General features: G+C 36.3%; 1 protein-coding gene across 1 annotated transcript; it reads right to left on the reverse strand.

Annotated features, from left to right (window-relative positions):
• Nucleotides 1-245: 245 nt before the first annotated feature.
• Nucleotides 246-1,897, reverse strand: LOC105031981 (S-adenosylmethionine decarboxylase proenzyme). Its single transcript, XM_073256777.1, has one exon. The coding sequence runs from the start codon at nt 1,693-1,695 to the stop codon at nt 550-552; it is 1,146 nt and encodes a 381-aa protein (XP_073112878.1). The 5' UTR covers nt 1,696-1,897; the 3' UTR covers nt 246-549.
• Between the last annotated feature and the right edge of the window lie 13,126 nt (nt 1,898-15,023).

A 15,023-nucleotide genomic window follows, 5' to 3' on the forward strand; every position in this document is an offset into this window, starting at 1 on the left:
ATTCAATAGGAGAATCAATCAATGCAAGCTAGACAGACACCACTAGGAAGAAACATCACAATCTTTACACAACAATAAGTATCAAAGAATCTTGCATGCCAAGCACGACCCCACCATCATTGGCAGAGCCCAACCACAAAAATGATAATATCACCACTTTGTTTCATCTATGTAAATGGAGAAGAGCATCAGCAACCCGACCTGCCATAAAAACCCATCAAACAACACACCTAACACATCTCCTCTGCTTATTGTGGCAGAAAACACCATGCCACAAAGCAATTTATTCCAAAATACTAAATTATAAGTTCAAACATTAACACACAAAATACTAATCTTCCCTGAAACACTAAGACACATTTTAAGGGTCTAGTGGCATGCATCAAGCCACAAAGCTTTTTATTTTACCTACAGACTGAAGACCATAGTTCAAACAACACACAAAGACCAAATTAAAATTCACAGTACCAAGAGGACAGATGTCTAATAATAACTTGGTTTGTATGCCGCTTCTAAGCCAAACAGAGCAAACACCACTAGAATCACAGATTATAGTCTCGAAAGCCAAACTTCTTCCCTCTCCCAGCCTTCTCCTCCTCCATCTTGACCATCCCTGCAACGTAGGACAGACCTTGGTGAAACTGCCTTCAGCCTGGAAGTAGAAAAGCTTTGATACATCAACAGCCCACCACCAGCAAGCTCCAGCTCCACCAAATCCTTGCAAGAGTAGCCATGGACATCAACCTTCTTTCCCCAAGTGCCAGCTTGCCTACGTCCACCAAAGATTGTGACTGCCACAGAAAACTCAGAGGGATCAAAGCAACGAAGAACCCTCTTGATCAAGTCCCCATATACCACGCTGTCAGGGTTAAACCCCATGGCTTCGTAGCTAGCATAGCTAAATCCATCCTCTGGTGTCACATGAATTGTTGAGAATGCAAGACCATTAATCCCATTCATTGAGTATCCACAAGGGTCAAATTCAAAGTCGCATATCTCCATCTCAGGGATAATCTCTGAAATGCCAGAGAGCTTAGTCATCTCCTTTGCTGTTGAAGAGTGACCATCCACCGAATTCTTGTAGAAGATGGAAGCTTTCTTGCAGTTTAAGCGAGTCATGCACATCTCAAGAGTAACCATTGGCAGCTCAGGCTTTCCAGTAGCATAATATATGTGCCAATTCCCATTGGATGATGCCGGATCGCCTATCACATAAGCATTCCCACCAGATGCAAGGCCACCAAAGAACTGATTAAGTATGGCAACCTCCTCTAGGAAACTACGATGGGGAGAAGGCTGAGCACTTGGAAAGATAAAAGTCCCTCTTGAGTACTTTGCAGACAAAACAGTGAGAGACAGCTCCTTGGCAAGATCAAGAATTTTTGGAATTGATAGAAGAAGCTTGGTAGTCCCACAAGTTTTGAGGATTATCTTGTAAGGGTACACAAACAGGCTCGATTCAGAGAGGACATAGGAATCGAAATCCTTGTTCGAGAGTTGCGCAACAATGGTGCACTGTGCTGGTTCCAAAATGGAGTCAATCTGGGTGCAAGTAAGGGCACGCAGACCCAGCCCATGTGGATCCACAAAAAGAGGTGCTTCAGAGAAGGTGATCTCAAGGCGCTTCTCATAGCCCTCAAACCCGATTGGTGAAGATAGAGGAGAATCCATTGCATTCACCGGTAAGATTGCCATCAGTCTGACAGAGGGAACAAAAGCCAAGGAAGAAGAACACAGAGCAAGATAAGGGGAGGGACTGAGAGGAGACTGATTTGGTTGTTAGAAAGCAGCTTGCCAGAGAGAATGGCTTATAAGCAGAATTCAAAACAATGTTGAGAGTAATCCTACTCTACAGAAGAACACATCTGAAGGGTTATCAAGATGGCTTCCTCATGCACTGTAACAGATCAAAGGAGCACATAATATCAGTTAGCCTTACCATGTAATCAAGAAAACAAAAGAGAGATACAAAAACTTTTTTCCCATTTTCTTACGTTGGAGTAAGCAGCAGAATGGAACTTCTTTATTCCACCGTTTGGTCGAACGTCCTCAATGCTGTAGCCAAGGGGAACTTCATACTGTAAGGAACTACTGCTGGACTTCTTCTTGCCACCTTTTGACTCCATTAAAGCATTCACACTTCCTGAAGGGAAAAAAATTAAAAAAAGATTAATTCATTGTTCTTTCTTTTTTTGTTTCAATTTTCTGCATCAGGAACAGCTTGAGTCCTGAGTCCTGCATATTGAGATTTATATAAACAGCTATATGCTTATTAGAAAAACATAAGCACCTCTGCTAACAATAGAATTTCATCAACCTCAACTATATCATAATAAAATAAAATTTCTGAAAATGAACAAAAGTTTATATATATATATATATATGATGTTATCAAAAAGTTTAGACCATGAAAGCACATGAAAAGCAGATAAATGGACAGCTTACACAAATAGAGGGGATAGAAAGCAGAGAAAGGGGGAAGGCAATAGCATCAATGACCCTTTTTTTTTTTCTGGAAAGGGGTTTAAACAACTTTTCTGCCATTAATAAGTTAAAAGAACAATGGCTCCCAACCTAATTCTTCTCAAATTACAAAATGAAAGAGCCATAAGTTCAGTCCCTTGCCTTTCATGTCGATCAAGGCCAAGAGTTTTAAAAATTACAGCCATGAAAGAAACATTATTGGAGATTTATTAAGGAAAGAAAAATGCACTGCCCTGGCAGTAAACACATGTCTTCAATTTCATGAGAAGATATCTATTATTTTATTTATGTATGCCTCCAAGTATCTGCATAGGTTAGTATATGGAGAAACATGGATGGCAGGCTTGCTGGATGAATGAATGTTCTATTGTTCCTCTTTATATAACTGTCAGACTTGATTAATGAATAAAACACTGGTATGTTTTTAGTTTGGCTTCCTTTTCCACTTCGCTTATCTTATCCTAGATTTCAACTATAGTTAGGATCTTAAAACGCACAAGTATTTTCCTGACCATATGATTTAAACATAAATAAAGAGAACAAGAATAAATTTATGTAAAAGAAGAAAGATACCAACTTCACGATCTTGTATTAACAGCACAAAATAACAAGCTCTAATCTAAGTATCTGAAAAAGGAACAAATGGGTGTTAGTTAATTTTGCAATGCCGCTAGATAAGAAAAATAAATAAAAAAAACATTACATTTATCTCGGAATTTTTTATATATATTTTTGGTGATTTAATTCTGCTCTAATGCAAAAACCTCTATAAGCATCCAGTCACACAATGCCAACCATCTTAATATTGAAGTTATAGAAGAAGCAATTTTAATCGATTGGTTTTCATGAGAACATACAAGTCACAAAGAGAATAAAATAATGCTAACAAAGTTTTCAGTTAAGATCTATCATATGCAATCACAATACAAATTTAAAAAAAAAAAAAAAGAAATAGGAAAATCGCAAAGTCTACAATCCTTTGCATTAAGAAATAAATAAGAAAAAGTATCTACGCGAACATCAAGTATAGACTAGATTTTTCTCCTGTCCATGTAAATAAATATAAGATTTGATTTATAGAATACCCATGATGTTTTACTTAAAAGATTGATAATTCTTTTTCTTCGTTCATCTTGCACAAAACTTAGATTAGAACATGTATCCATTATTTTATCTTTAAAATCTCTGCACCAAAAATTAGAGCAAAGCAGAATAAACATAACATATCAAATTCTTGATATAATTCTAAATTCTAAAATAAATATATTGAAAGAACTGAAAAAAGGAAAGGAGAAATAAATCAACATACAGGGCATCTAAGAACAACAACAATCGGGAAAACAAAAGACTAAATTATCTCTGCCAAATTCCATCATTAAAAAAAATGGAAAAAATAGTAAAACGAGAGATTAAGGAGAAGAGATGGATTGAGAGGAGAACTCACGAGACAGAGGAAAAGGGCTGTTTCTCTAAGGCGGCGAAGAAACTCTCCAAGAGCCCGAACCTTCTTCTCTTCTGCGATCAGCGAGATAAAGGGCTCAAGGGAAGGAAGAGAAAGGATTAGGAAACCCTAACCCTAGAAATGGATGGATAGACGCGAGCCCGATAAGGAACGGATACGAAGAGGAGAGGCGGGGGAGGCGGCTTTAAATAGTCCAAGGTTGGAGAAGGCGACAAGGGAGCGGAATCCACGCGGTGGCGTCGGGTCCCTGGCGCTGAACGTCTCGCGCAATGTCGCTTGGCGATATCCGGAAGCGGTAGGTCCGCTTTGGCTATATAGAGGACCCTTTGCCTCACGACCACGGAAACCGAATCCACAGCCAAGGGGGATGAACCTACGCCACCACTGATTCCTCGCCTAAATCGGTGCCTTATTCTAATCTTGGTTGTGGCCACAAAGATAGGACCTTGGCATGGGTTTCCTTCTATGTGACCTTGTTCTAATCTCCAAGAGAAAAATTGAAGTCCCTGGTAATTGGAGGTCTATAAGAAACTGGGAATATAATATGCTGATTATATAAGGATTAAAAGTAAAATGATAGCGAAAAAAAGTACTGGATTTGAAGTTCTTAATTTCCAAGTCAACGGATTATGATTGAAGCATGAGTTGGTACATCTCCAAGAATTGTGCTTAGATAATTATAATATTGATGCTTCTCTCTTTCTTACATGGAGATAGAGCTTTCTAATTGAAGAAGTCTACCTACCTTCATCAAAATGATATGTAGTTAAGGTTTTTAGGGCTTATCCAATAAATTATGGATTAACTTGCTTGGTGTAGAAGTCATGAATAATTAATACGTGGCTACTCTACTTTATGGGTTTAGTTGAGGTTATCCATTGGGAACTAGAATTTATTTGAGTGGGATTTAGATAAATTGTTCAAGACCATATGGCTGAGATTTATATGAGCTATTTTAATTTATTAAAAATTATTATATTATATGTCTATCATGAATAATCTCATAATCCGTTGTGAAATGCAATATGATTTAGAAATATGACACCTGCATCGACATATTTGACTTGAGAAAAATATAAGCTTGAAAGAGACATGAAATTATATTATATATAAAAATGAGAGCTCTAATGGGAAAAAAAAAAATTCTCTTTTACTCCATGTATCAATTTTTTATTTGATAATATGTTTTTTTATTAATCATAAAATTGTTAAACTTCCATATATTCCTTTCCCAATAATCTTTTTTATAATACTTCCAGTTAAATTAGATCTTATCTCTTTCTCTAAGTCGGCTCCTAAATATATTGAATTTTTACATTCTAGATTAAACTCCATCGCTCACTCTCTTTCTACTTCTCTCAAATATGAGATGCATATACTTTGTTATCAGTTATCTTAAAAAAATAACAGAAGCAATTTATTTGATTAGATATTAATATGAAGTGGGGAGGCCACACAAGCTGTGTAGCTACCGAAGTGCAAGTGTCCAATGTTAGTTGAATCTCACTACTTTGAAAAAAGAAAGCAGTAGAAATGGCGCCATAAGCCATAATCCATCCTTTTCCCCTCTATGTCATATTGATCTCCACATTATGACAATGATACATGCCACCATCAATGGTCAGCAGAAGAATGCTCTTATTCTTCATGGAGCAATAATTCATCAACAACAGACTTTATCTAGACTAATTTTTCACTCTCTTTTTCTTTTTTTTCTTTTTTTTTGGTAGAAAAATGTAACTTCATTGATTCAAAATATAAATGTACAGGATTGAAAAGCCAAACCACCAACAGACATGCCCCATATACCAGACCATAGAGTGGAACATACATTAAAATTACCTAAGTAAGGATTAAGATATACAAACAGAGCTGCCAACATCCTGTGGAAAACAGGGGCACCAAAAGAAGAACGATCACTATGATACATATCTCCAAGAGATCCTATAGATAATGAGCTAATGAAATATGAAGATCCTCCTGGAATGCTGGATAGGTGGTATATAAGTTTATGATGAAAGAAAAACATGCTGGAGTATTTATGCAACAAAGGAGAAAATTCCAAGGTGGTTGAATAGCAAGAGCAGGATGACATTGAGTAAAATAGTGGTAGAAACAGTGATATACCAGCAAAGGCATTTGAGCACAGGAGACAAAAGCAATCACTAGTATAGATAGCAAAAACAGATCAGCATCCAAATCTTGAAGAAGACATAAGATGTTGTAGTCTCGTAGCCGAATAACGGGTACAGGAACATGTATTGTTGATTATGGAATCCATGGTATGTGACTTGAGGAGGAGCAGAAGTAATAGCAGAATGTCTGAGATCCACGACCAGTTGAGAGTGCGGCCGAGTTAAAACACCCCGTCCAAGATGGCCAGTACTAGTTGGAGACAGTGACATACAATAGTGAAAAGGATATCCATCCACCTTGATGCATTTAGTAAAAGATCCGAATCTCTGAGATGTCTGAATCCTGCAAGGAGAAACATGTCCTGCAACCCAATAAGATTATGCTGGAAATTTTGGAGATACATAAACCCAACCATCAAAGCTGTCTCAAACTGTCGTTGAAAAGGCTTAGTGAGCAGCAAAACTTCTGTTGAGCTGGTGAAGTTTAGCTAAATACATTAAAGCAGAGTCCTGGCAATAAAACTAAAATCCCCCAAATAACCGTGATACATATGCAGTTGAAAGAAGTCATACCCAATATGCCATTGGGGAAGACAACATGAAATAACTTAACAACAGCATATTAATTAAAAAGAACATCTGGTTCACAGAAATCAATATGTAGTGGGTTGTGACACCAGAAGTGGGCACAAGCTGTGGAAGAAAATATATCCAAGTAGGATACTACTTAGAAAAAGGGATGAAATCAGTTAGAATAAACCACGCATCCTCATCCTTGATTTTTATATTTTTTTGGATAAATTATATTTTTGATGATCTCTGAACTAAATTGAATTTTTTTAAATGATCTATGAACTATAAAATTTTAAACTTTAGTCCCTCTACTATATGAAGTATAAAAATTACCCTTAGATACGATTCTGATAATTTTCTTCCACCAGTAGTTTTCTCTCACCAGAAATCTGACAAAATCCGGTATTTACATGAAATACCCTTTGCCTGCATGGCTAAACCAATGCTAGCGTGGCTTAAAATATATTTAAAAAATATAAAAAAAAAAAAAAGAAAGAAAAGATGCCATCATCTTTTATCAGAAATCTTCTTCTTCCACCTCTTCGTCCGCAAGGGCCAAATCATCCTCTCTTTTTCTCTCCAACTCCATCCACTTCTTCATTGTCTTTGTCCTCCGGTGCCATCCTCACCACCACCAACCCCCTAAACACCCCACAAGAAAAGATGAAGCAAATCTTTGACTCCAATCCAATCCTAGCTTTCGCCACCCGTCCCTTCATCGACAAACTACCTCATGACTACAATCCCCATTGTCCTCCTCAAGGACTACCAGATCATCAGCAAGAATGTCCACATCTGCTATATGATCAAGAAATTGATGGTGATGGAGCCTGATCTCAGGTGCCAGTGGGAGATGATGAGCCAGAATGATACGGCGATGCTTTTGTACTCCTATGGGACCATCGGGACTAACAAGGCATGGTGGCAACGGTGTTCCTAATCCTCATAGCAGTGGCACTGGTGGCAGTCTTCTTTGTCTTCTTCTGGCCTTGGGACCTTAAGATCCAGGTGGACGATATTCGATTCTCGGGCTTCTCCGCCACTAATGACACCATCAGCTTCACCTTTGCCCAGTGCGCGGTGGTGCGCAACTCCAACCGTGCCACCTTCTCCCATTGTGATAACATACTCTAGCTTGTCTAGGCTGGAGACCAGATGGGCTTCATGTTCATCCCCGTCGGCAGCGGCTGCACCCCACATGCTATTGGCTGCACTCCAGGGGGCAACATGGAGGTGGATTTTTGGATGCATGTCAAGGGGAGGGTTAAGGTCTTCTCGTTCTTCACGGACCACAAGGAGGGCTATCGCATTATTTTCTCTTGGAATTAGAGAGAAAGTGATGGGAAGAGGAGAGATAAAGGATAGAGATAATATTTGGTGAGTTTTAAGGGAACTGGGGAAGAAGACAGAGAAGAAGAGGATGTCTTCTAAAATCAAAAATTTTGATCACGTCAACAATATTTTTTAAAATATTTTAAGCTACATCAACATCGGTTGAGCCATGCAAGTAAGCATCGGAGATTGCCAATTCAGACTTTTGATGAGAGAAAATCACGAAAATCATATCTGAGGGCAACAATATTAAACCAGTTCAAATAGTTGGGAGACTAAAATTTAGGATTTTATAATTCATGGACCATTTAAGAACATTCGACTTAATTCAGAGATCAAGAACATAACTTATCTTATTTTTTTCCTTCTCTCTTTCATTCTTTTTTCTTTTCTTTCCTTTCCATTCAACCTTTGTTACTTGCTTATATTGAAATACCTCTTCCTGTATCACACACAGCATACATATGACAACTCTCCCATGATTCCCTTTACCATTCAGCAACATGTTATCCATAAATAACTGGTTTAGATGGGTGTGAGGGCTAAGACAATGAGAGGAGGAATAATTGAAACAACAAAGAAAGCAAACCCAGAGGGACCCATGGAAGTAGAAGAGAAGCAGGTTAGGAAGAAACCCTCTAAACTCCCTCTTTCCAGAAACCCTCTAAACTCCCTCTTTCCAGTGTTTTGATTTTGATGCTCCCCCATGGTGAAGATATTTGAAAGCTCCTTCAAGTTTATAAGAGTTCCCTGTCTATGATTCATAACTAGAGTTTTTTTTTTTTTTGAAACCTTTTTCTACTGTGAATGGGCTAATAAAGGAACATGACCCAAGTCTCTCTGAAGCATAGAGAGGAGTCATCAAGGCAACCTACATGATAGCCAAGAAAAGAAACATTAAACAAGCACATCAATTTGACATACTTTCCTCTATTCTGACATGCTGAATATCTTTATTATTCTCCTACCTTAGTCGATGTTATTTTCACAGTAGTAGTTCAGACTGAAGGAACTTTTAGATTTCTCACATATATTTTAATTAATCAAATTAATTAAAATAAAATATCACATGAATTTAATTAATCCTACTAATTAATAAAGTCGGTAGAGAAGAAAAATAGATCTAATCTATTTAACATGCATAGCGGAATTAAAACTACCTAACCCACCATGTGAAAGAGAAAATCTATAATTAAAACTCTAATGTACATAGAAGAAAAAGGAATAGAATAATAATAAGAAAATAACTTTTCTATTATTTCTTTGCACGAATAGATGAACACCACAATTGATGATCATAGAATTATTCCTTTTCTTACAGCCATGCAAGTGTCCGACCTCTATGAATATCCACATGAAGTCACAGAGCTGATTTGCAATGATCGGGTTCTTCGGGGTGCTAGCTAGCTCCTTTGCAGAATCCTTGCTTGATGGAGGATCCTTCTCAACTCTTTGAGAAACATAGCAGGACTAGAGCTTCTTCAAGAACTCTTTTGTTGAAATCTGATTTCAGCAATACTAAAAAGAAAGAGAGGCCCTGGGGCATAGAGAAGAGAGAAAGAGGGGGCAACAACCTAGAAGTAAAAAGAATCTTGTGGGTTATGGAAACTCATAAACCCTTGAGGTTTGGCTACATATTTATAGGTACAAAACCTTAAGGAGTCGCCCCAAGTTTTCTTGAAAATAAATCATCCAAAAGAGTCCATGACGGCTAGGACTCTAGGGAGAGAATCCCAATGTTGCTGCTCTACCTAAATCAGCCAACAAACTTTCATGTTTGGCTTGGGTGGCTAGGGTTTCACAAATCCTAGATGTGGCACCCCATTTACTTCCTCTTACAGCGCCTAGGGTTTCATTCAAGAAACCTTAGGATATGGATCAGGTTGACTGATCTAAGATCAAGTCAAAATCAATTAGACTAGACTCAGGTGTCACACACCTAATGCATCCAAACTCATTTGGTTACATGTGACCAAAGCCCAATTTTATTTGATCCAAATTCAATTAAACCCAAATCCCTATTTGATTCAATGTGAGTTAATCTGATTTAATCAAATCAGGACATGCAATATTTGCATATTAGTCCTTCCTCAAACTTGCTAAACTTTAGCAATTAAGTCCTTACTATTTATAACAATTACAAATTAATTCAATTATTAATCATATTGATAATTTTGGATTTCAACAATCTAATCAATCTCAAACTCTTTTTATGTGTAATCCCATAGTTCTATTTTGTTTGATAGTGAGTCATGTTGTGATCTCTATCACAACATCATTAAAATTTTTTTCAATGGATTGGAATGTTTCCAATTCTTTCCATCAAAGAATCATCCGATCATCTATCTGATCTGTGGGCCTCACAATTCACTAGTGACACCTAGCAACATATGCTAGCAAACCAACAGAATGGAATAGAATGAACCTCTAGGTACAGTTGTCGTATGATACTGTCCTTCTATCATGATTCTGACAAGATAGAGATTATGGATTACTAGTCAAACCATAACATCTATCATATATAGAATTTATTCGACTTAAGTTCTTGATGTAAAGTATCTAGAAACTCCTTTCCACTGTTCACACTGTCTTAGCCAAGATCTTCTAAACTTAATCTTATAAATTACATAGGACCATCTTTCTTCTATAGCAAGAATGATAGATTTCATTTAGATGTACATCCTATTCCTACAACGAACCTACTACAGCCAATATATATATTACGATGATCCATACGGCTAGGAACCAAGTTTATATACAGTTAAACTATAGCAATCTCATTGTGAACAATCGAGGCACCACAGATCTAAGAATTAGTCACCCTATTGTAGCATCTAGTAAGTCATTGATGAGTGGATAGTCATCCATCTGACTTCTCGTATTGATCACGTTTGATATTTTTATTCTCTAACAAACACCTGCACTCTTACTCCAGTGTCCCCACACTATAGACTCGAGACTCTCTATCCTAAAGAAAGTGACTTATGCACCAATCGGATTAATCACCATCTTCATGATTATCCATTGATCGAGAGTATTTAGAAATTAATCATTAATAATATATGTCTCAAATTCTAACTCTTAGAATATGTGTAATCTGCTTATTAATTCCTAAGACTATTCATAGATATAAAAATATGAATGATAAAATAATCTAAATTTTATTTCATTTATAAATCAAAAGATATAAATTATGTCCTTAAAAAATTTGTGTGTCAACCTAATTGACTTCTAGAGTATACATCTAATACAAATATACAATGAAAATAAAATTTCAAACCCTGTTTATCAACCACTAACAACAATATTATGAGAGTTAGTAAAATATAGGGATTTATGCTAATAGTACTCCACATCGAGTACATGAAATTCTAAGAAAATCAAATCAATGACATCAAAAAGTCAAGAAATACAATGCAACCATTCAAATTATAAGAAAAACCATAGCATACTAAAGTTAGCTACCAATAGATATCTAGATTTGACCCCCAAAAATTATCTTGTGTAATGGATTCTTTAACATCAGCCCATCAGAGGTATCTACAATGCCCGTCAACAACAATCTCAAATGACCAAGAAAAATCTCCTTGCAAATCCTTATTAGCCATAAAATCCGCAATCGGGTCAGCTTCTTTAAAGATATGCATGATTTTATGAAAAATCTCAGAAGCTTTCCAATGGTATAGATTTTTTACATAAGGAATACAACTAAAACTTTTCATTGTATAATTACTTAACCATAAAACAATAGTAGCCGAATCTCCCTCTAACCAAATTTGAGAGGCATGTAATTTTGAAACTTTGCACTCTCTTTTGTTGCTATCTATATGTATGAGGGGTTTAGGGTTGTTTATCACGTAATGACTTATGGAGATCTCAAACATGTCAGCATGCATCCTTTCTAGACTTCCTTTGTACCTGCAAATTTTTCATCTTTTCTTTTGTTTTCTTGCTTTTCAAATACCCTTTTGTGTGGAGATCAAGATCATGTTCATGCAAGCTACAATCTTACCTCATATGTGCTCCTTTTTAATTATCTTCTACCTAATCTAGTGGTTCTTATTTGTTCTTTTTATACATCTATAGTACATGATGCTTGATCAACCGCCATCTCTCTAGATGTCCCTACATCAATGAAAATTATTGAGACATTACATGGATCATGGAAACCATAAATAGGATTCTATTGAGCTCCTAGCTCTACAACAATTCCAATTTTGTATAGGATCATTTTGAGAACTTTAAATGCATAACTATTACAATTTAACTAAGGAGGTGGATATAGAAGGAAGGAATCACCAAAAAAAGTTTAAGAAACCAAGATCCATGTGAAAGACTAATATGATAGTCCTAAGAATTTTAAGGGTTCAAAAAGTGCATCTTGCTTGAAGTTGCTTGAGGAAGATGAGAGGAGAAAAAGGAAATAAAAAGGTCAACATTATAATAATCCCATGATCTTAAGATATTGTTGGATTAAGGGCTCCATCTAAAGTTATTTCACCATCCACCTCTTCAACCTCTCAATTGATATGAAGGAATTTGAACTAGTTGGACACATCAAAGACCTTTACAGATGAGCAAAAGAAACCATGAGGACCATTAAAATTGGCAGATTTTTATTTTAAAGAAAAACTATTCATGTGGCATAATTAAGAAGCTATCATAAATATAAAAACAATCTTCATTGAGTTTTCACCTTCTATTTCAATGTTGAAATGGCTTGGCTATTGAATTATGTGATGTGATCTTGTGTCCCTTATGCCATCATGCAGTGCATTGTCCCATGTTTAGGATTTATGGAATCATAGGGATTTTGTATGATTTATAGATGATGGTACTTTCAATATTTGATCCTTTCTTTTCATTCCCTAACTAAAGAGGATCCCAACTCTATCTCTATATTATCTTCATACAAAAACAAGAGAGGGAATTAAGAGGAAAAGAAGATAAGAAATTAGAGGATGTAATGTAGAAAGGCATACTACTAGGAGAAGATCAAATATATTGGTCCAAAATCTAGAACAGACAAAAAAAAAAAAAAGAGACAAACAAACAAACAAACAATAACAAGGAAGAGATATTGAAAAAAAAAGATTAGGAGAAAGTAAAACTAATTTATTCAAGAAAAATATTATAAACCAAAAGTCATCATTGACTCTTGCTCTCAAAAAAAAAAAAAAAACAAGAACCTCTCTCGCTCTACATATATGGCATCTCAATTAAAGGTACCTCTCTCTCTTAGACATCACACACAAGGATGTCTCATACTTATGAAAGAAAAGAGATACCAAATGTGGCTAAAAAGAACATCATAAGACCAAACAAATATTTGATTTCTATCTAAATTTGAAAACCACCAAGAAGCTAACATCTACTAAAAGATAAAATTTTGTATGTTGAGCCTAACATTCAATCTACTTATCCTAAATCGATATCTAAAAATAAATAAAAACTAATTATGCATTAGAATTTATAGTGACTCTAAAACTCTCTCTTATTACAAACCCCATACCGACGGCACCGAGCTTGCTATACAAAGTTTCAAAATACTTAATAGCCAATCCTTTGGTGAAGATATCTATCAATTGGTCCTTTGTAGAAAATAAAAGTAAATTAATTTTTTTTATTTATAATTTTGTATCTATTAAGTAATGATAAACCTCAACGTACTTTGTTTTGCATTAAACACCAAATTCTTTGTCAATCAGATAACACTCTTATTATTACAATAAAGAGGAATAATATAGTTAATATTATGACCTAACTGACTAGCAACCTCATAAGCCAAGTTGATATTGGTGAAGTCTGTTATACTGATGTTGGTGAATCGACCATCATGATATGAATATCAAATTACAATAGAGTCCGCATATTTGCATACATGCACAATAAATTATTGAATTTATCTATAGGGTAGTTGTCTAAAATCCTCCAAATTACCGTGATACATATGCAGTTGAAAGAAGTCATACCCAATATGCCATTAGGGAAAACAACATGAAATGACTTAACAACATCATATTAATTAAAAAGAACTTTTGGTTCATAGAGTCAATATATAGTGGGTTGTGACACCAGAAGTAGGCAGAAGCTGTCAAAGAAAATATATCCAAGTAGGATCCTACTTAGAAAAAGGAATGAAACCTGTTAGAATGAACCTCACATTCTCATCCTGATTTTTTATATTTTTTTGGATAAATTCTATTTTCGATCTCTGAACTAAGTCGAATTTTCTTAAATGATCCATAAACTATAAAACTCTAAACTTTAGTCCCCCAGCTATATGAAATATGAAAATTATCCTTAGGAATGATTCCGATAGTTTTCTCTCGCCGACAGTTTTCTCTCACTAAAAATCTGATCTGACAAAATCTGATGTTTACATGGAATACCCTTTACCTGCATGGCTAGACCAATGCTGGCATGACTTAAAATATGTTTAAAAAATATAAAAAAATTAAAACAAGAAAGAAAAGATGCCATCAACTTTTATCAGAAATCCTCTTCTCCCACCTCTTCATCCGCAAGGGCCAAATCATCCTCTCCTTCTCTCTCCAACTCCATCCACTTCTCCATCGTCTTTGTCCTTCAGTGTCGTCCTCACCACCACCAACCCCCTAAACACCCCACAAGAAAAGGTGAAGCAAATCTCTAACTCCGACCCAATCCTAGCTTTCGCCACCCGCCCCCTCATCGGCAAACTCCCCCATGACTGCAATCCCCATTGTCCTCCTCAAGGATTGCCGGATCATCAGCAAGAATGCCCACATCTGCTACATGATTGAGGAATTGATGGTGATGGAGCCTGATCTCAGATGCCGGTGGGAGATGGTGAGCCAAAACGATAAGACGATGCTTTTATACTCCTATGGGACCATCAGGACTAACAAGGCATGGTGGCGATGGTGTTTCTAATCCTCATAGCAGTGGCACTGGTGGCAGTCTTCCTTGTCTTCTTCTGGCCTCGAGACCCCAAGACCCAGGTGGATGATGTTCGGTTCCTAGGCTTCTCTGCCAGTAATGACACCATCAGCTTC

This window comes from Elaeis guineensis, chromosome 1 (assembly GCF_000442705.2).
Source record: "Elaeis guineensis isolate ETL-2024a chromosome 1, EG11, whole genome shotgun sequence".
In the NCBI taxonomy this organism is placed as follows: domain Eukaryota; kingdom Viridiplantae; phylum Streptophyta; class Magnoliopsida; order Arecales; family Arecaceae; genus Elaeis; species Elaeis guineensis.